At 34.6% G+C, this 23,593-nt stretch overlaps 1 protein-coding gene across 2 annotated transcripts in view; it reads right to left on the bottom strand.

Annotated features, from left to right (window-relative positions):
• Positions 1-23,593, bottom strand: part of SPPL2 (SIGNAL PEPTIDE PEPTIDASE-LIKE 2) — a 261,784-nt gene that overhangs the window by 189,698 nt on the left and 48,493 nt on the right. The window contains exons 4-6 of one of the 2 annotated variants that reach the window (XM_089825622.1): positions 11,023-11,142; positions 10,076-10,227; positions 9,696-9,878 (exon numbers count right to left, since the gene is read on the bottom strand). In XM_089825622.1, the coding sequence (XP_089681748.1) occupies positions 9,696-9,878; positions 10,076-10,227; positions 11,023-11,142 (455 nt within the window). The remainder of the gene's footprint in view (positions 1-9,695; positions 9,879-10,075; positions 10,228-11,022; positions 11,143-23,593) is intronic. The other variant, XM_089825624.1, reaches the window with a different exon arrangement.

Genomic DNA, 23,593 nt, shown 5'->3' on the forward strand with positions numbered 1-23,593 from the left:
AAAAGAGAAAATTTGATAGCTATGATTTAGGAGTATGATATGGAGAAACGACCTACAAAATTCGCAGTAAAGGACTCTATCAGGTTATGGCTGAAAATGAACCCTTGCAAGTAGAAGATCAGAATTATTCCTCTCTTCCTATTGTTTTGCTAGTTAGCACTACAGATGATTGGTACTTTGATATGGCATACTAATTGAGCTATGGCGATTGTCCTCCACATTTGACATACAAAGAACGAAGGACTCTCAAGTTAAAAGCTTCTAGTTTCATTCTTTGGGAAAATGGACTTTACAAGCGTGCAATGGATGGAACATTGCTTAGATGTGTTGATAAAAGTCAGCAAGTACGACTTCTGGATTCTGTTCATAATCAAGCATGTGGTGGACACTTCTCAACACCTGTCACTGCATATAAGATTTTGAGAGAACAGTAATATTGGCCCACACTTTTTCAAGATGCTTATCAGTGGGTGAAGCAATGAGAATTGTGTAAGCAAGTTGTTGGCAAGCAAAAATATGCTACTCTTCCATCAAAGCCAGTCGTGATCGATGAACTATTTCAACAATGAGGAATTTATTTCATTGGTACTATTAATCGATCGTCAAGCAGGGGTCATACACATCTTAGCAACAATAGGTTACTTCACTAAGTGGGTCGAGGCAAGTCCAGTGAAGGGTTCTACATCTGAAATAATTTGTGACTTTCTGAAGAAGAACATCATTTCACGTTTTGTTATTCTGAATAAGATTGTTTCAAATAATGCAGTTGTTTTCTCTTCCAAGGAGATCATTGAATTTAGTTTCAATCGCAAAATTACTTAGGCACATGCATCTGATTACTATTCACAACGCAATGGGCAAGCAGAATCAAGCAACACAAATTTAGTGACTATCATTAAGAAGTTGGTTGAGTCGAATCAAAGAACCTAGCACAAGGCTTTGTTTGACGCTTTGTGGGTGGATCGGATTACTCCAAAACAAGCAATTGGAATGTCTAATTTTCAGTTCTTATATGAGATCAATGTTGAGATTCCAATAACATTAGAGCTTCCTGCTCTCAATTTAGTACAAGCCATCGAATATGAAACTTATTCAGATGCACTGAATAAAAGGACTATGTTTCTTCAACAGTTAGAAGAGCGAAGGAAAGAAGTGGTTGAAACACTTGTTGCTCATCAGCAACAAGTAAAGTTCTTTTTGATAAGAATGCCAAGTACAGAGAATTTCAAGTTGGTGATATTGTTCTACTCTAGGACAAAAGGCGAGAACCAAAAGGAATGTGTGGCAATTTTGATTCTCTTTGGTGAGGATCTTTCACAATTCATCAAATTGTAGGCAAAAACAGTATTTGGCCTGGATATTGTGATGGAACACAAATACCATTGCCTGACAGTGGATAACATCTAAAACATTACTTTCAATTATTATCAGATAAGTACTTCTTGCACATGAAGTTTCAGGTCATAGGTTTTTCTTTTTCTTTTTCTTTTGTTGACTAACTCTATTGCCCAATAGAGTGGATAAAGGCACTTAGAGAACTACATTCTATGTCATTCATTGTTTTCAAGAACATACGAGAAACATTCCCCAGACAAACCAATTGTTGTCCTACATTTTGTGGTGACAAAATGCAGGTAACAGTACGAAATTTTTTCAAACCAGTTTTGCATTTCTCAGAGTTGAATTTGTTATTCAATTGGTTAATGTTGATCGATCAATCAAATCCAATTCACGTAACAAATTCTTTTAATGAAGGCTTTCGTCAAGTGTTTTTTGTTTTTCTATTTGTCGATCTTATGCTTGATTTTTGAAGCATTCAACGTCCTTTTCCTCTTTGTTTGAGTGTGTTTGTTAGCTTTTGGTCTTTTGGTTTTGTTCAAAACATTGCTTTTGATTTTTGTAATGTCCCCTCTCATCTAACATGGAAAAATAGGGACAATTGCCTTCTTACTCATCAATCACTTGCTCCTAGTCTAAATAATTGAAAGGCATATTCTCTACAAGATGTATTACTCATACGAAATTTTGTATATATATGCAAAATGGTATAGTATTAATACCAATGTCTGACATGAAATACATTATAAGATTTCTCACTAATAGAAATAATAGAATGGTTCCAGGCCATTTATTGGCTAATTCTTTCTCTTACTGAGGTGTAAATTAACATGGGATTAAGGTGTCTGAGTATATTCACTATTATTATTTGCCGGATAGATACACTTGCTACTTAACCCGCTGGTTCCTCTTTTATAAATGTCATTTCTTAATTAGCTGACTTTCATCTTTAATGCTGGTTGGATAAAATGTCCATTCAATCATTGATTATAAGAAATAGTCAATGATTGAATATCTCAGCTTCTCATAGACTATAAAAAATATTTCCATTTAATCGAAGGTCTAATGTGTTCTTTGCCTGTCTAGGAGTTTGTACAAATTGATGAAAGGCAGTATTTTCTTGTGCCCTTCTATACCTGAGATCATAATCATTATGTGTTCAGTCTTTTGCATCTGTGCTCTTTCTAACAGATTCCTTGTTGAGTTCATTGCCTGCATAGCTATCCCAGGGTGGAATGATCCTCTCCCTATTATTGTTCTGGATGAAATCCTTTATATCTATATTCTCCCAGCAAGTACTTTTGTATCCATTGACCACATATATTAATTGTTAATGTTTTCCAGTATGGTAAGTATCTGCGATATGTCTTTCCAGATTTGGTTTGACTGTCTTGTAATTTCTGATCGAGATTCTTCTTAACATGGGATTCAATATCAAGTGTAATCCCCTCTTACATTTCCCATTTTTTATTTCCGGTTGTTAGTCATCATCGTCTCTTGGCTAATTAAAAATCTCTGGAAGATGTATCTCCCCAAATGATATCTATGCATTCTCCACTCCTCCCTTCCTCCTTTCTTAAATGATGTGAATGGCTCTTATATAAGGGTCTTTGATTAAATGAAGAGGCATAGACGTGTTTTATATCCCTTCTTAACTATGTCCATTACTATAACTTAACCATAATCTATTCTTTTCATTATCGAGTCTATTAAAAATTGATTGCCTAATTAGTATTACTTTCGATTGGACTCAATAGCATATAATGTTCTTCATCTAATTCGTCTCTTTAACTCGGTACCTTTGAATGACTCTTATTAATGATTATTTTACTTTATATTATAATAGTTATAAAATAGATTATACTATAATATTAGATACCTATTAGAATCTATATTGTTGTTGTAAAATATAATGAAGTCATAATAAGAATAATTTATTTACATAGTTACACCACCCTGGGGAACGGGCGGACAGCAAAACAGGGGGACAAGTTTCCAAGACGGGGGGACAAAAGGGTCTTAATTTGGGGACGGCGGGGGACAGTGGCAGGGGACAGGATGGGGTTTGTATATATATGGTACTTTAAATGCTAGTTATGAAAAGATGTGTTGCAATATAAGATATAAAGATGTAAAAGAGTAAATACTTGAACATTCGAGTGAATTGGAACATCGAACATTGAATAAATAGTTTAATCAAACAATAGTCAACATCAAAACGTCCCCCATCCTCGGCGGAGCTAGTGAAATTTGTTGGCGTTGCTGGTGATGAGGGGACAGAGTCCCCAAGTCCCTGGTGCATCCAAGTCTCCGAGACATTGGGCAAAATGGGGGGACGTGTCCCCGAGTTCTATATTGTTATTTCTTTTTTATTAGCACTAATTGCATTTGTTAATAGATAAGTTTAATTTAAAATTACTTAATTGTTATCTCGTACTAATAGATTTAATATCATGAGATATTTATTACATTCTTTCAAAAGTGGGCACATAACAGTTTTCCCTTCGATTTGGTCTATTTTAGACCTCAATAGAAGTTGGCAGTCAAAAGATATGACCATTTCAGTGCTCAAAAGGTGGACACTCCAGGTGCTACTGCATGATTTTAAAAATCATGTTATATTTTGAAGTTGACATTCACTTTTTTAAAAATATAACTTAAGTACACTTTATGTTATGTTTTTAAGTTACTTGAAAAGTAACTATAGAGCAGTGTTTTGGGACTTTGCGAGTCCAAGGCAGAGGCGGCCTTTCCAAGGCAAATGGCCTTTGCGAGTTATTGTTGAGCATTAAAAGAGGGAGTCTCATTCATTTTCAGCTATGCTTGGATTTGAGATTGATTTTCTGTTTTCTCTTCGGAGAACTTTGAGAAGCTGCCAGCTTTCTCTTGTTGAAGCATTTGTAGAGCATTTTGGCTTTTGTCGAACATTTGATAGGATGGAAGGACATCACATGTGACCATGGCATCTAAATCAAATTTGGCAACTTCATTCCAGTCATTCAGAATCTCTTTTAGGATGTTAGCTTCTTGACTTAAAGAGGTAATCATGTCATGTAGCATTTCTTTAATACCCCTGATATGTTCAAGGAATATGATCTGTAATGGCTTGTACTCCTTTGGAAATGACTTCTCTCATCCAAGACTTCGCAACTTCCACTATGCTTTTCTCCTTTGGTGTCTGTCCTTTGAGAGTCCTGGCAAAGTCCACGTGGACTCGCCAAGTCCCGACCCCAGGACTCTCCTAATTTTTTATTTTTTTTCTTTTATTTTTTTTCTTTTATTTTTTTTTTTTAATTTAAAAAGATAGAGATTTCTGGAAGTTGTTTTTTTCCAGTGTATATTAATTCTGAAAATGATGTTGTGGTATGTCAGGAATATATTAAGGATTGAATCTTAAATCTTAAATTTTCAAAATTATGTCTGAAAATCTTGAATATTATAGGAAACTTAATGTTTAAATCTTCAAATTCCGTTAACCAAGTTATAGAAAATTACATAGTTGAATATTCCTACATCTCAAAATGAAGGATAGTTACCCAAAATGAAGACTCTTTGCCAATATTGGTTACTATCTGGGTTTCATTATGAAGAAGTCGCTTTCAGCATTGTAGAGTTCAATAATGTTGTACAAATATTTTCAGATTTACATATATTTGTGTTCGAATTCTATAATGGTGTATATGAGTTTTTTTTTTTTTTTAGACTTACCTGTTCATGAATGTTAGAGCTCTCTAGTGTTGTACATAAAGTTATGAACTTTTAGACTTTCGTGTATATGTGTTGATGGCTATGTCCTTGATCATTTTCTTGGCAAAAATTTGTAAGCCAACTATAATTATTATTAAAAGACTTTTAGTGTTAAAAGTTGTGTTTCACCAAGCAAATTGATAGACATACTTGAGAGCCATGTTGTTGTCTACAATGCACACATAAGCTATAACAAACATATTTCTCAATCTCTGAGTCTTCCATGACTTATCTTAGGCATATTCATAGGAGGGCATAGGCTATTATGAACCTTAGTCTTCTACACTCTAGCTGATATTTTGATATATGTTTTCAACTTTTGATTCCATGGATTTCATATATTGTAGACATTTGAAAGTGACTATGTTTAACTTTATATTATGTTATTCAGTTTTTATCTTTCAGAAATTTGTTGTTATACTTTTGTGATCTATACAAAATTGTGTATGAGTGTTAAGTAGCTTCTATTTATCTCAATTATTGTGTAATTGATGTTAATTGACTAAATTATGCATGAAAATATCTTTAAATTCTTAAAAATCTTTGTATTTCATGGGTTTTTTGATTTTCCGAGTCTTTGTCGAGTCCTGGCCAAGTCCGATCACCAAGTCCGAATCCGAGTTGGATTGTGACTTGAGTCAGAGGCGAGTCCGAGTCCCATAACTATGCTTTAGAGCACTTTATATTTTGCTTTTAAGTTGAGTTACTTTTTGATTTTTCACATAAGTGATTATATAAACTATATAGTTTATTTATTTTAATTTTTGAGTTTTAAATTGAAATAAGCTAGTATTTATTACTTTTTAAATAATATTTGCATACTCTATGATAAAACATACAGTGTAAATATTTACAGCCTAATAAGTATATTTTTATCAAAAATTAAATAAACATGTGCTTATTTAAATCTCTTAAGTTGTGCAAATTTAACATTAGACTCATTTGCATATTTTAAAATATGCAAACGCATCTCGAGAGTGAGCTTTTGAATTAAAAGCATGTAAATACCTTTGATTTAAAACATGCAATGACGTCCAAAGAATGAGTCAAGCATATTGCATATTTTCAAAACATGCATATGCACTCTAAGAGTGCTTTCAACAAAGGCTAGCACATTTACATGTTTTAAAAAGTGCTCTTGTATCCCAAGACCACATTTTGACCAATATTACATATTTTCGAAACATGCATACACACTCCAAGAGTGTGTTTGATTTGAAAGAAGGCAAAAGACATGTTTTTAAAACATGCAATAGCACTCCAAGAGTGCATTTGGGCTCTCATTCCTTGTTATTGCATCTTGAAACCACATTTTTGCTTCCAAGAGCAAAAGCGATACATGCACTTGCCCTTGAAAAATCAGGTTTTTGCATGAAAACACTAGATCTCTGCATGAAATGTCTTGAAATCTCTTCCTCAAGAGGTATGTTAATTCATACTGGTTGGACTCCAAGAGCAACAACTTCTCAAGGTGGCCTAAAACTATTCACAAATCTAGTTTCAAAACGGAATGCAAAGACCTAATTTCCTTCTCAGCAGGATATGTGGTCTCAAGGATTCTAATGATTTTGAACCATCGATGTATAAGTTCATTTTCCAAATCCTTGATAATAAGGAACATATCTTTTGGGGGGAACTTATCAGCACTACACTTTGTGAACAATTGCTCAATGTAGGAACATCAGCACCATTTTACATGAATTCCTATCTTGTTTGTATTGTTGCTACTATGGGATCTTTTCTGCACTTTCAACCAAAGGAGATCGTCTTCAAATTCCAGTTTGGAAAATACTACTATCAGAGTACTCTTAACTAATAGTAAATACCATTATAGAAGAGTTCAGGGTGCATTCTTTGGATATTTTCAATGTTTGTTTGATAGACAGTTGTTTGTCAAAAGAGTGTCTGATAAGGTTTGGGATAAGGTTAATCAATATGGTTGCATATTCCTTCAATTTCCAACCTTTACCTATTTAAGAGTTGGATATTTCAAAGGAGAACCTTATACTTTACCTAGGTATGTCACTGACAGAATCATTCTAATGGAGTTGGCCAGACAGCTCATGGTGGTACAATGTGATCAAAGCATTCTACATAGGCCAGGTTTTGGTATCACCTCTGCTAAGCCTTTGGCAAATGGTCATTATACGATCAATTTAGTTTATAAAGCTAAGGTTATGGAAACAGAACTTCAGCCGATCACATTGAAGAAATTCAAAGCCAAATATGACTTTCATTATCGTGAAATGAATTCAAGAATTAAGAGGATATTCACTCATGTTCATCGCATAGAAGACATTGGATTGATATGCAAACAAAGTTGGATATTATGAAGATGCACTATTGCAAGCTAACTTTGCAACAGGTTGTTGATTTGAATATGCTTGAAATTCCATCTAATTTTTAAATTGAAGATGATGGTAATGTTCTTGATCTAGAATATCATCGTGCTGGTTTTGACAAAATAAGTCTTTTTCCCATACAATGGCAACAAAAGGAAGGCACCTCTATCCTTGGTCAATTTCAATCCATTTTAGCAAACATCAACAAATGGTTGAAGATCAAAGGTCTCAAAAGAGTAAATCCAAAGTTGGGTTTTGATTGTGGAAGTTTTGGTACGTTTGGGGGAAGTCGCAATTAGAAGTTGTGGATAAAGATGGTGCATCCTCCTCCGATGTGAAGAAATCCCTAAAAAGTATTCAAAACATCTCAAAAATCTGCACAAGTTCAAGAATCAGAAGAAGAATAAAGAGGATGAAGAGGAAGAAGAAGTCATGATCATATCTCCTCCAAGACTTGCACAAACTTATGGACCATCTATGCAAGAGGCACCTTTTTTTAGGTACAATTGATGATGATGTGGATTCATTCTCTATGGTCTTCACACCTCCTATTCCATCATCGGAAGTAAATACATTTGTACTCCCTATATCTTCGGCACCGCCCTCTATTCTAGCAGTTGAGCAAACACGAAAAATCTTAGAAGTGTATTTGAGGATTTTCCAATCTTCACAGAGGGTCAAGTTTCCAAACTTGACACTTCTATGACTGGCTTTGAGTTGTTCATGACAAAATCTTCTTATCATGCACCCATGAATTCAGCTGTGCAAACTAATTTATGCTTATAGTTACAATGGAGATACAATCAAGATCAATGCCAATGGTCTCCACTGTACCTACTTCCACAAATGAAAGTTTCAGCTTGCCTGCATGGTTGAGTAAGATTACAAAGAAAAGAAGAAAGGTTGTGGTACCCACTAATAACCTTCCTATAAAGAAATCTAAGTCTAAATCTTTGAAAAATTAAATTGTTTCTAGAATCATAGTTGATTCTAAAAAGACTTTGTAGAAGTTGTTGAGTCATTGCTGAATTAGCGAGTTGAAAAACATACCCGTTTTGATTACAAATTCACCAGAGTAGAAGTTGGGAAACAGTCACGACTGGGTTAATTATAGGTTGCTCAAGACCCACTTGCTAATGTGTCAGAGCGATCATGAATTAGGGGAAAAGAAAAATCAGCTCAAGAAAGAAGGTTGTTCGCTTAAACGAGGTAATTCAACAACATTCAATTGTTGTGTCTCAAAGACCAAAGGAGAAAAGCATAGTGGAAGTTGCGAAGTCTTGGATGAGAGAAAGTCATTTCCAAAGGAGTACAAGCCATTACAGATCATAGTCCTTGAACATATCAGGGGTATTAAAGAAATGCTACATGACCTGATTACCTCTTTAAGTCAAGAAGCTAACATCCTAAAAGAGATTCTGAATGACTGGAATGAAGTTGCCAAATCTGATTTAGATGCCATGGTCACATGTGATGTCCTTCCATCCTGTCAAATGTTCTACAAAAGCCAAAATGCTCTACAAATGCTTCAACAAGAGAAAGCTAGCAGCTTCTCAAAGTTCTCCAAAGAGAAAACAGAAAATCAATCTCAAATCCAAGCATAGCTGAAAATGAATGAGACTCCCTCTTTTAATTCTCAACAATAACTCTGAAGTTGCCTTCTGTCTTTTGGTTTTATTCCTCCTTTCACCACCTTGGTCCACTTTAAAATATTAAATTGACCCCTTCTTAATTATTTATATTATGTTCTCATTAGTTGATATTACATTAACTTTTCCTTAATTTCTTAGTGTCCCAAATAGGGGACATTACAGGAACTTTTGCTAGAACTTCAAAATAAGATTGCATTAAATCAAACCTGATTTAAATATTGGCATACAATTTGTGATAATTAGTTTGTATTCACTTTCATTTGAGGCAATTTCTGGCAAAATGAAATCTACATAATCCGTTTTAGCCTAAAGGATAAGATTCAATTTTCCATGCAAAGTCTGCAATGCCAATGGCTAATTTAGATGTTATGATTAAACATAAACCTTCCACCACACAATATGGAAAATACCCAGAAGAAGTCCAACACCAGAAAATAGCTACTATAATTTTTGTAAATCTAAAATAAAGAAACTTCACCACATTTAATTAATTAAACCAAAATCCACCAACTAAAACAAATTTGATGTTATAAATGTGTAGAGCATTTAATCATTTGCTTCGAAGAATATATTGTTCTTTTAACAAAAAACAATATACAAGCCATAGATAACCCACCTCAACGCCCCCAATGCAAAAGATCACCACCAAAAGTTCAAGAAACCACTCTGACATGCATTTGTATATGAGAACTAGAAAGCAAGATGCTATCACAACAAAAAGAATTGCAGAGGTTGTGTTGATATCAACCACACCCTTATCCCCACTACTTTCCTCCACAACAAAAGCATCTGGATCATCCTATACAGAGGAAAAGAAATACTTTATGATACAAAATAGAGCATTCAGAACAAAGTCCTTCTTTGTCCAGGAACAAAGCATTCCAAAATTGCTTGGTAATAATGAATCAAAGATTAACAAACATATAATAACTATTTGCATTTCTATACATATGCCTTGCTAATAACACTTAAAGGTATTTCATAATTTGCATTTACCTTCAATGACTTGTAGTGCTCATTAGCCACCTCCCGAGCACTCCATGCTGACCAGAAGGATGCACACAAAATAGTACTGACAGCCATAAGCCACAGGAAAACTTCTGCTATATCTACCAAGGGGCGATCAGGTGAATAAATCACTACTCCAACTGAAATCAAAAATTTAAAAATTAGTGAATAAATTTGAGGAAGAAGAAACAGATTAAGAAAAGCATTTTGTGGACTTAGGAATATCAAGAGCTTTTGTTGTGATTATCATCAGCTATATATATTGGGTCATCACTGTGTTCAGCCATATGGTCTCTTGTATAGATACTTGTTTCCTTATAGTTTATTTATGTTTGAGCTTATGTACTTGACACTATGACAAAATGTAACATCAATGTGTCTATTTATATATTTGAGTAAATTAAATTTAACGTAGGCTTATTATATGTACAAGTAATTGTATTTATGTATTTTAATATTTACTTATATGCAAGTCCTTACAAGTTAAAGTTCCATAATGACTTTGGCAAATACAAATTACAGCACTACCGCCATACCTTACAAGCGAGATATTCCATAAATGATGAACATAAGATGCTTATGACTAACATGGAAACATTGCATATTGCGAATAATAAAGATGAATCTTGACTACTATGTAGCGACTATTATGCACGAAATAATTAAATACAATGTGAATATCATAGAATGTTCTACTTCAAATAAAATAAAGATCGGTTACTGTTTGAAAAAACTAGTACACTCTTGGCATACTTAACAAAAAAAAGAAACAATCCTACATTCTGCTTCTATATCTCCAATATAGTGCTGTTTTCTGTAATGTGACTTTTAGAACAAGTTCTCCTAATATACAGTTTCAACAAATACAACCAGAAAATATATGTATACTAAATTTTCTGATGTTTTCTTGCTATAAATAATGTTGAAGAACATACCTGCTGCACCTCTCAACAGATTCTGCTCCAAGCTTGCGCCTGCAGTCTTTGGCAGCATAACAGCAGGAATTCTTATGTCCAAAGTGGTTTCATTAGATGCACACACCATCTTATAAAGTTCTGCAAAATTAAGAAAAGGGGAACTTGCTGAGCTCGATAGCAAGTAATAAACATAGATGTGACTCAGTGACTCAGTGGCATCCTGATGATGGATCATACAGTATGATCCGAAACGTTGATGAAAAAACTCTCACACAATCTTCCCCAGAAATTAATACAATATTCATGGATTGTGGAAATCTGTTTGCTTTAAACATAGATGTATCATAAAAACAGTATATCTGAAATGTGTATGTGTCACTAAAGGTGTACTAAAAAATCTGACAGAGAAAAAGAAAGCCATGAAGTGAAGCATGACATCACTCTGAATGGGAGTTTTGAACAAATACTATTCATCTTGCCTGGAACATGTATCTTCAGGCTTTTCTTGGGAACTGACATTGTTAAAAAAAAAATTGTAGTCAGGAGTTGTGCCATGTTCATCAATAATCATTGATAATGTTATAGTTGATAGTGTAATGACATTTGTTTCCTAGTAGTTGTTGGTAGTTGCCGACAGTTGGTAATCTTAACAAACCACCATGTACTTCATAGTTATAAGGTAACATTGATTGTAAACATTACATTCTAGAATAAATAATATATCTTTTTGGCCATAATATTATCTTATTTTATTATGTTGTATTGTTGTATGATATGCTTCCATTCACTGTTTACTCTGCATAATTGAACAAGTTCTCTTCGGGAGAAGATTAAGATACCAGCTTGTTTCATGCAGTGAATGTGAAAGTCATTAGAATAATATTGTTATATTTGGTATAATGGTCAATTATGTCTTTTAGATAGTATTTAGTTACTTTCCTTGTTTCTTTCAGTTTAGTTTGCTTTGCTGAGTTGTACAGTAAAGTTTTAGGTATCTAAAAGACATAATTGTCTAAAGGATTTTTTTAACAATTTTTTTTTACAAATTTGTAGCTCCATCTGCATTTGTTTCTATGTGTCTGGGCGACACAATCAGGGTTTGGCCACATTGCACTATCTATCACTCTCGCAACTAACAGTTTTTGCAAAAAAACACCCCGCAACTCTATTGTTTTTTCTGCATTTCCTACTTGAAACACCAAGACAGGTGTTTCTGATCAAATCGAGGGCTTTCTTTCTGCTCACCTGACAGTATTTAAAGAGCTGGAAGGGATTTTTGCATTTTTTTTTTCAAAAACTATGGTATTTTGTGGACCAACTAGGGTTTAACAATTTTCCCAGGAAATCATGCTGTTGTTTTGCAGGAGATTTTTACCATTTTTTGACTTAAAAGTGAGTTTGAAGATTGTTCAATAATGTTTTCACAAAATCATGGGTCTTAGTCTCCCTGACTTTTTGTCAGGTTTTTTTTCAGTAAAAATCAGAGGTATTTGGGTTTTCAATTTTTTTCTTAAAACTTTTCAATTCAGCTGCAGTTTTCTTCTTCCATGATTTCAGATAGCAGAAGGGATGGCTTTATTACCCAAGATCATGTTGCAAGACAGCAGGAAGCTTAATGGCAAAAATTACAACACCTGTAAACAGGGATGCTCATCTTCTTCAAGTACAAGTGTCTTGACCAGATTTTACTTGGTAAATCAACTCATTTAACTGTTGCGGGTAGAGACTAGAACAAGTTCACTGACAGTAACTGTGGAACCGCTGTGCTCATCAATTTATCTACCATAGATGAGATGCTTCCAAAAGTTCGTTTGTGCAAGTTATCTGCAATCTCTGCGCTAATGGTTAGATAAAGGCAATCCCTTCTTCCTTATAAATATGTTGTTCTCAATCATGATGGACGCGAAAATGTCTTTGCAGGGTCATTTGATGAAAATCAAAGACATTCCCATTAAACTAGAGGCCATTGATCGCAAGATGGAATAAGAATATATTGCTGTCATCATAGTGAAAACATTACCACAATCCTGTGAGCATTTCATAGACTCTAATTATCACATTTACCAATCTTGACCTGAAGGTAAATGATTAGTGCTACAACTAGCAGCAGAACAGATGTAAAAAGCAGTTTGCTAGTAGCAATGACTCGGTAAGTGTAGGACAAGAGGCAAAGGCATGTCCACTCAGCAAAAAGAACAAGGCAAACCTAATTATTCCCCAATGAATTTGAAATCTATCACATGTCTCTATTGTGGTAATCGTGGTCATATGAAGAAGTTCTACAAAATCCGATTGCATGATAAAAAATCCAACCAAGGAGGGCCTCAATAGAAGGCTTGCGAGCATTCAGACAAGTCAAGTCTTGAATGAATTCATGGCCAAAAAACCAGTAGTTCTTGTTATTTTACAAACAGGAGAGATCAATTCATGTAGCGTAAGGCCGTCTCTAATTAAGTAACCTTAGGTGGTGGTGAAGAGTATACAGTGGTTGAAAAAGGGAGTGTTCAGATAACTTCTCAAGGGAGATATCTCTTTTATCTCAATGTATGGTTTTGTTATGGACATGGAGCTCAATTTAGTATCATTGAGTCTAATTATGCGCTGCTGGCCCAAGTTGGACGTCATTTTTAATATACATAAGTGTAGTATTGTTGACAAGGAGTCCAAGGAATTCATTACAGTTGGCATCAAAGATAATGGGTTCTATTGGCTCGAGGATACTAGAGAGGATCGGCAACATGTATTGGTTGCAAAGAGTTCATTTTCTATCAGTACTCTTGGGCATCAGCATTATGGGCACTCAACCTGTATAATCTCTCTGGCTCGAGAATAGCAGAAGGTTTACCTATTGATCCAGCAGTAGATACAAGGAGTTTGTGGATCTTACCAAACAAGGAAGCAACATATAACTCCATTTTTGAAAGGCCAAGCTTGGAGAGGAGGGCATCAAGGTCCTTCACCTAGTTCATGCAGATGTCTGTGAACCAATGAATATTGCATCGATCATTGGTGCCAGGTATTTTCTTTTGTTTGCTGACGACTTCAATAGGAATATGTGGGTGTTTTTCCTCAAGTCAAAATCAGATGTGCATAATGAATTTCTGAAGTTTAAATCCTTAGTAGGAAACAGTCAGTATGTCCAATCATCACTCTTTGGTCTAATAAAGGGTATGAGTCCTATTCTAATAAATTCACTAAATTTTGTTCTGAACTTCAATTCACCATACCCTATACCCTCAACTTGATGGTGTAGCCAAGGGGAGGAACCATAGTATTATGGAAATTGCCCACTATTTGTTGGAGAACAAGAATTTTCCCAAGAAATTTTGGGCTAAGGCAGTTTACACTACAATGTACCTTCTCAACAAGTCTCTAACACAGGTCATAATAAAGGCACCAAAGGAAGCATGGTCTGAGAGGAAACCACTAATCAGCCATCTTAAGGCATTGATTCTACGACATATGTTGAGACTCCAAATGCCAAGAAGACCAAACTTGACCGAAAAGTCAAAAAGTTAAAGTTTACAACGTAGAGTGACAATCATAAAGCCTATAGGCTGATTGATGTGATCATTGATCGCCTAACATTCAGCAAGGATGTAGTCATTGATGATGGTGGGCATTTTCAGCTCTCTTCTCCCATCAATGATACAAAAGATCAGCCTTTGAGGGCTTTACATTTGACTATTCAGCTTCCATTTGATTTTACCTAACGGGAGGATTCTGATGACAGTTCCAAACTTGTGGAATCTCCTAGGCAAGTACCAATACCGGATAATTTCCTCAAGACAACCTAGATAAATGTCTAAATGATATGGTTCAAGGCAACCCAAGTCATTGTGATTCTGCTGATTTGGATGGAAGTGTTTCTGCATTGCACCCTAAGCGGTCGATCACTAGTGATGTTCAAAATGATGAATTGGTTAAGGGATGCTTGCCCAAGGGTAAGAGTAAGCATGATATAATGAACCTTGCTCTTATGGCTAACATTTAGATTGTTTATGAGCCCCAGACTTATCCAAAGGCAAAAGGTAAATCTATATGGGAAATAGCTCCTTTCAAATCTCCCCACAGTGATAAAACCCATTGGCTAAAGGATTCTTGCAAAGATAAGGAATAGACTATGAGGAGACCTTTGCTCCTACAAATAAAGATGAGTACCATCCATCTAGTTCTAGGCACGGTAGCTAAGTTTGGCTAGAAGTCCATCAAATGGACATTAAGAAGTGCCTTCCTCAATTGGCAATTTGGAGGGAGAACTATACATGACACAATTTCAAGGTTTTCAAGTCGAAGGAAAAGGGCACCATATATGCAAACTAATGAAGGCTCTTTATGGCCACGCCAAAGGCATGGTACATAAAGATTGACCAGCATTTGGATGAGCAAGCGTTTCAAAGAAGTTCTTTAGATCCTAATTTATATGTCAAAACTATGGCTAATGATATCAACCTTCTCACCATATATGTGGATGATATTATCATTACAAGTAGTGGGGCACATTTGCTTGACAAAATCAAACTCAATTTGTGTTGGGATTTTGATGTGAAAGCCTTAGGTCTTCATTATTGCACGGGTATCAAGGTTTGGCAGACGGTAGTATTTTTATTTCCTAGTCTAAATATGTTAGGAGTTTACTAGACAAGTTGATAACAATAGAATGAAAAATCTCATCTAAACCTATTGAGAAAGGGCTGAAGCTTTCAGCCAAATGAGACTCAAAGATGATCAATGAGTCAACTTCAACACAACTAGTAGGCAGCCTTATGTACTTTAAAGGCACTAGACTTGGTTTAGTATGTTTTGAGTTACATTCCTCATTTCATGACTTCCCCAAAGGTAAAACACTGGGTTGCAGTAAAGCAAGTACTGCGAAGCATTCAAGGGGCACCTGACTTTAGCAATGTACTTCAATACCAAAGATCAGAGGGTGGTTGTGTTCACAAAATTACATTGGGCGCGTTTTGTTGATGACAAGAAGTCAATGTCTGGATATGTTTATAATATTTGTTTGCCTACAATCACATGGTCAGTAAAAAGCAACAGGTGGTTCTCTCCTAAATATATACATAGAATTGAGGAAGCAACATATGAGACAGTTTGATTTTAATGGATGCTTTCTAACCTGAAAATGTCTAAAGCAAGCCCTTCACCCTTGTTTTATGACAATCAAAGGGTACTAAAACTTGCCACAAATCCTGTCTTTCATGAGTGTTGTTTCATTGTCATTTTATATGCCAACTTGTAGAAGATGGACCAATGATGATATGCTATGTTCCAACTAAGGATCATACTGTAGAATTTCTTTCCAAATTATTTAGCCTAGACAAATTTGTCACATTTAAGGAAAAACTTGATGTAGTTAGTAAATTAACCATTAAGGGCAGGTACTAAAATAATATTGCTACATTTAGTATAATGGTCAATTATGTCTTACTGATAGCATTTAAGTTACCAATTCGGATGTGGATTCCGGAAGCGAATACGAGATGCGAGGAAGAAAAAAATGGATGCAAATGCGGTATATATGGTATATATATGTATATATATATACATCCATAATTTTACATATAAAATATTTCTTTAATATTCAAAGAAATGCAAGAAATATACAAAAAAAAAATCATTTAATAGTATGACTGATAATTAACCTTTTATCAAAAATCAAGATATTTCAAAATTCATATGATATATCAATATGTGCTTGTCCAACATTAAAGTTTAGTCTTAGACAATAAGTTCAAATAGGTCATACAAAATAAAAACTTAGTTAATGATTGAAGATTCAATCAACTAATATGCATCAAAGTCTGAATCATAAGGATTCGCAAGAAAATCCACATTCTTGTCATCATCTCCAACTGCTGAAAAATCATTTGAACCAAACATGGTTCCACTTAAGCTCGATGCACCACGCGCCACGCTATCATCATCACAATCTCCGACTATAGTAAGATCATGAAGTTTTGCATTCAAATCCACACTCAGGGGCTATATCCCAAAGCTTTGTTTCCCCTCCCTTGTAATGATCATTCTTACATGGCAAAAGATGCAAGTTGTTGTGGACAAAGACCAAGTCCTCAACTTTCTTCGCGCCCAATCAGTTGCGCTTTACGGAATGGATAAAGGAGTATGTACTCGAATTCCTTTCAGGAGTAGAAGAACTAGCAACCTAGATAGTTGTCACAAAACATACAAATGAAAAGCAAATTAATTTTAAAGTATATGTGAAACACTAAATTCTAGAATGCAAGTGTAGACATAAAAGTTTCAAACAAAACAAAATTAAAAACTTACTTCTAAAAGGACCTTGATTGCAAGAGGTTGAAGATGCTCGAAAGGTTTACCTTACATGTACCACCATGTGATAGCTCCCATTCTATTTTGGTCGTTTAATGCAAATGGAGAATGCTTTAACTCCAAAGCAAACAGCCCAAATAATGCCCTCACTTTTTCATGCATTTCTTCCAATGGGAAGACACTTGTAAGAGCTTTGTGGCACCCCTCAGCAACCTCATCATCCGCAAATGGTGCAACTCTTCCTGGCATACCAAGTACTTCCTCACTACAGTACCTAGGAGATAAGGAAAATGCAAGGAGATGCAATGGGGTAGTCATCTTATTCCAGCGATGCTAGTGATGCTGCATGATTGCTTCAACTTGATTGCATAAGAATTCGCTTTGTGTGGGGTCACTCTCATGTGCTTATATAGAATGTGTTGGATGGATACTTTGCAACCAATAGTTTTGGGTAAAATTCCAGTCGCAAAATAGGATGACCAGCCACAGTGTGTGAGACAAAGTCTCTCCTACATTAAAGAGGAGGCTCCCCCTTCTCCCTATTCCTTGGATCAACTCAAAGTAAGCAAGAAGTTGAGAGATTTTGTAAGAGGTGTTACAAATATTCTTTCCTCTTAGCTTTCAAGAAAGAATCCACTTACCCATAGAGCGAATAATGGGAAAGATGAAACCTCAAACTACACTTCTATCTAAACTTGTAAACGGTGATACCGATAAACTAACACTAACTCAAAGGCTACCTGAAAGCGTACCAGCTTGGTTCTAAGCCTTGTTTAACCTATTCTATAAGAATAACCTCTACCATTGGGCATAAAGACTTCCAGAAGTAGAGAATTCTAACTATTTTTCGTGAATTTGAGATGCTAATACAAGCTACAATCAAAGCTCCTACTCTATACATTGCCACAACTGCTCCCAGTTAAAGCTTCGGCTCCAATTGCTTCTTAAATCACTATGCTCTATTATTGAACACACAATAATAACATGAATCAAAGACAATAAGCACAAATTACAGTCAAAGCTTCTAATTTGCTATATCACAATTGCTTTTAGTCAAAGCTTTGAATCCAATTGCTTCTTTTATTCACTTTTCTCCCAAATTCGTACTACACAATCAAAGTTATGCTTGCACAAATGTGGCAGAGCTTTTTTGCATACAACACAAAATGAATTTTACAATGAGGGGGCACTCCTTTATATTGGCACAAGAGTTGAGAAAAAAGTGGAGGAAAAAGAGAGAGCAACTCAACCAACTTTGACCTAGTCTAACTAAAACAGATATTATGAGGTTACATGCAACTGCTTGTACAACTTGCATTATGTGTAATTACACATTTTCATGTAATACATCCTCTTCAATTACAAACATGAAACAAGAAGAAGAAGCAGAAAGATGGAAGAGAATTGAAACAATCCTATGGATTGTCCTGAAAGACCTTGTACTTGGCAATGCTATCCCAGATGATCACAGGATCAAGAGTTCCTGTATTTTGTGTCACTACATTCACCTTGATAACTATGGTGTTGTATTTTTTGATAACCTCTGACTCTGTTTGATGAATTGTTCGTTGTCATTTGAAAACTTAATGCAATCAAGCTTCTTCTCATTCAAGTTGTTGTGAATTCTCCTTGTAGATTGGCACACTCTGGATTCTATGACACTTTGAAAACCCTCTTGACAATGTCCAGATCTAAACTCGGAATAACTTTCCATCAATACCTTTGACTTTTTTCTTTTTCTTTTTTGAAGTAAAATGTTTGGCGTAGGGAATCCGTGCAAATGAAAACTTTTGGCTTTAAAAGTGTGACCTTTAGTCAAAAATGGGTTCTCTGGATGTCATTACACAAAGTAAATTATATGTAAATGCAACATGTAACAAGGGATAAAAGATGAGATGAGATAAGAATGCGAATGGCAAATGAGCTTTTACATGCAAGTGCGGATAAAGGATGAGATGCGAAGCATGGAAAGATGGAAATGGAATGTGATGATGCTTTCTCATGAAGTGAAGCAACAAGTTCTTGGGAAAGAACTCATAACTTCTCCAAAGTGAAGAAAATCGACAAGCAAGCACAAAACACAAACACTCAAAAGAAAAACGTACCTTTGGAAAGTGACTCAAACATGTCAAGATGCAATGCACTTGAACACACAAATTTCAATTTGGAAATTCGGGAAAAACCAAAAACAAGAAAATGAAAATTTTCATCATTTTTAAAGGTAAAATGCACTTTTCATGGCATATATATAGACAAGTGTGCAATAACAAGCCATAATATGCATGGAAATAGCAAGATAAGCATGAATTGATGAGCAAGTTTGAAACCGTCCACTTACTTGGAAGTTAAAGAACCAAAATAGCAAGTTTTATAGACTTGAAGACTAATTCTCCTCAAATCTGGATTTTCAAACAACTTTTTGACTTTTTTCGTACTTGCATGTAATGGACATTCAGTGGTCTAATTTGACATGAGAAGCCCAAAAATGTGGTCTCCAAAGACAAGAGCACGCATTAAAACTCAAAAACAACCCCTCTTGATCCAAATGTACGGACTGCAATGCCAATTTTTGAGTTTTTTGAACAAATACATGACTTTTTTATGCAAAAATCTGGGCCGTTTTTGCAAAAACATGGCCAAAAAATGCATGTTTTTGAGTCATTTTCACTTGTGAATGCAAAAACAACTTCCCCAAATGCATATACACAAATCCAAATGCTAAAAAGTGGCTTCAAAACTCATAAAAGTGGATTGAAACCCCAATTTTCTGGGCATTTTTAACAAAAACGTGATTCAAAAAAGGCATGAAACAAAAATGTTTTGGCTTCTAAAGTTGAAAATGTGTAAGACAATGCAATGACACACTTAAAATGCCAAATCTATTCCTCTTTGGGCAAAAATGTGAGCCAAAAATGGTGTTTTTTGAAGATTTTTCCAAAACATGCCCTTGGAGGGAGTTTGGAAAAACATTTTTTAGCAAGATAAATCCATTTTTTATGTTAGAAAATTCATTGCCAAGAAAAAACGACCCTAATGGGAAAGTTTTCATGCAAATCCACCAAGTAAATCTCTCACAATGAGCAAAATCAGGTTCTTGGAGAGCAAATGCATGTGTTCTTCCAAAATCGGACCTTTTGGGGTGATATGCATGTTTTAAAATATGCTTTTGGGTAAAATCAGACCTTTTGGAGTGACTTGCATATTATAAAACTTTCAACAACAAAAATCGGACCTTTTGCAGTGCATAATGTTGGTTCCCAAAACCGCAAATTGGAAATCCAAGAGCCTGCCACTTCTCCAATAGGATTCTGCAATCAGTTATGGCCAACGAACGAGAATACTTCTCGATTCCCCTACACTTCAGGCTCCGCTACAACTAGGCGGGTAGACCTTCTCCTCGAACCTAATCACGTAGTTCAGAGAATTTCTAAAGCAAATTTAAGCTTTGGTGAGTTCTCTGACCGGCAAGGTCCTTGAACTCCATTAAAATGAAACTAAACGTTGAGTAATGGTTGGATGTTTTGTATAATGTTTGTTAATAATGAATTTGATGCTTGTAAGAAGGTAGTTATAGATTTTCTGACTTTAATAATAAAAAGACCAGTGCCTCTGCTCATTCGAGCAATATAGTCAACTCCAGTGAAGAATTTCACATACAACTTTATAATGTTCTAGGCACTTATACTGCGAACAATTAAATAATCAAGATGCGACAAATCAAATATTTATGCAATCTTAAATAAGTCCAGATTGAACTTTAACTCCTCTGGTAGGGAGACAAATTGGGTACAAATACAGAAACAATTTAATATTCCACAATATCCATGACAATCAAGCCTAAGATGCTAAATTACCATGTCCACTTATCCGACATTTTAATTGTATACAAAATTCCAAAAAATAACTACAAAGGACGATTCATCTGCAGTTTCAATCTCCATGCCATTTGAAAATAAACATTAGACGTTTTATTTTATTATAAAAATAAAATAATAAAATTCATATTACAAAGCCATATTGAGCCCTTATTCCTCCGTACAACTATTATAAAATGCTTCTTCAGAATATAAATGTTTTCGAATATGTATGTGTTTCGTCTTATACTACAACTCTTATTTATATCTTTTGATTTTGATATAAGAGTAATTTCTTTTCACCAAGAGACATATCTTACATAATAACCTTTTATAATCACATCTTTTCATAAATAATTGGAAATTACCGGCACATGATGAATATTTTTAAACTTTAATGTTATCGAATCCCCTGTTTTAAAACATAATTACTCCTGCCGAAATATGGTGGTCTTGTCGTCTTTATAGTTTTGTATATCAATCCATTGATATGCATATATTTTATTCTAACCTGCGATGCTTATCAATTTATCTCTAACCAGCGTATGGGTCGTGTTGTCCTACATTTTGTCACCACAAAATGTTGGTAATAGCACATAACTTTTCCAAGTCAGTTCCGCGTTTCTCTAAGCTTGAATTTATCCATTTCAATTCAAATATCAAATTGTTTTACTGAAGGCCTTCATCAAGTCTTTTTTGTTTTGCTTTTTGTCAAGCCTTTGCTTGATTTTTGAAGCCTTCATCATCCGTTCATTGCTTTTGAGTTTGCCTTTGCTTGCTTTTAGTCCTTTGGTTTTGCTCATGTCATGCCTTTCGTTTGTCTCTTCGATTCAGTCTAACCTAGAGGTCAATCGGAGTTGTCAATCAAGAGTTATGTCCATTTTAGTGCCTCAAAAGTGGACATTTTAGGTGCAACAGCACGAATTAAAAATATGATGTTTTATTTCCAAATTGACATTCACTTTTTGAAAAATATAACATTATTCTCACTTTTTGTTATGTTTTTAAATTACATTTACTTTAAATTTATAACTTAAAGTGACTATAGTGCACTTTATGTTATGATTTTAAGTTGAGTTACTATTTAATTTTTCACTTAAAGTAACTCTATAACTATACAGTTTCATTTTAATTTTTTGTTTTAAAAATCAAATGCTTATTTAAATGTTACTTGAAAATGATGTTTATGTATTATATTTCATAATATGATTAGTAAATATTGTTTTTGACCCATTTTGTAACATTTTTATAATTTCAAGTGAATTAAATGACTTAAAGTCTTCATAAGTGGACATTTTATATGTAAATACATGTAAAATCCATCACAAGTGGATTTTTTTCATGCCATTGCATATAAAGTTTAAATTAATAGACATTTTTGATGTCATTATATCAAAAGTTCACCATAAGTGGACCTTTTTGATGCTATGACATGAAAAGTGAAGTTTTCATGTCTTTGCATCTAAAAGGTGAAATGTAACTCAAAATATGTATTCCCCTCCAAAAGGTCCGATTTTCACTTGGAAGCATATTTTAAAATATGCATTGCATCTAAAAAGGTCCTATTTTCACTTGATGCACATTTTAAAACATGCCATGCACCTAAAAAGGTTCGATTTTGAAGGAAAGCATGTTTTAAAATATGCTATGCATCCCAAAAAGTTTGATTTTGAAAGGAAAGCATGCATTTGGCCTCCAAGAACTCAATTTTGCTCATAACTTGAGATTTTCTTAGTGGAATTGCATGAAATCTTCTCCATTAAGGACATTTTTCCTTGGCAATGACTTTCTTTTCATCGAGAAGGGATTTAACATGCTGAAAATTGGTTTTGGAGATCAATCCTAGGGCACGTTTTTTTTTAAAACTCCAAATACCTTCATTTTTGCTCATAACTTGAGTTTTACTCAATGGATTTGTATAGGATTTGTTCCATTTGAAACGTTTTTGGATGGAAATGAGTTTCTTTGCTTCTAAAATGGATTCATTTACCGCAAAAACGTTTTTGAAAGTTTCATAATGGATCACATTTTTGAAGAAATTTGCAAAAAAATCCAATTTTAATGCATGTTTCTCTTCCCAACCAAATCGTTTTGGCATTTTTTGGGGATTACATGGAAATGAAGTTCACATTTTGAGGTTTAATGATCAAAACGTTTTCATCTTGCAACATGAAGAAAAATGTTTTTTACCAAAAACATGTTGCAAGCATAAATCTTCAAAAACGTTGGAATATGGGGTGTTTTTAGGGCACATTTTGGCGTCTTCCAACAACTTCTTATTTGTTGCCCTCTCCCATTCGAATTTGCAAAGTTGGAAAAGGTCATACCATTTTTGAAGAATTTTTCAAACATTGGTGCATCCTTTATATTTGGCACTTAATCTTCATGTAAGTGGACTTCTTCCTCCTTGTTATTTAATTCATGCTTATCTTGCT

The sequence above is a fragment of the Cupressus sempervirens genome, chromosome 4, assembly GCF_028749045.1.
Source record: "Cupressus sempervirens isolate cs-2001-9-10 chromosome 4, ASM2874904v1, whole genome shotgun sequence".
NCBI classification, from domain to species: Eukaryota; Viridiplantae; Streptophyta; class Pinopsida; order Cupressales; family Cupressaceae; genus Cupressus; species Cupressus sempervirens.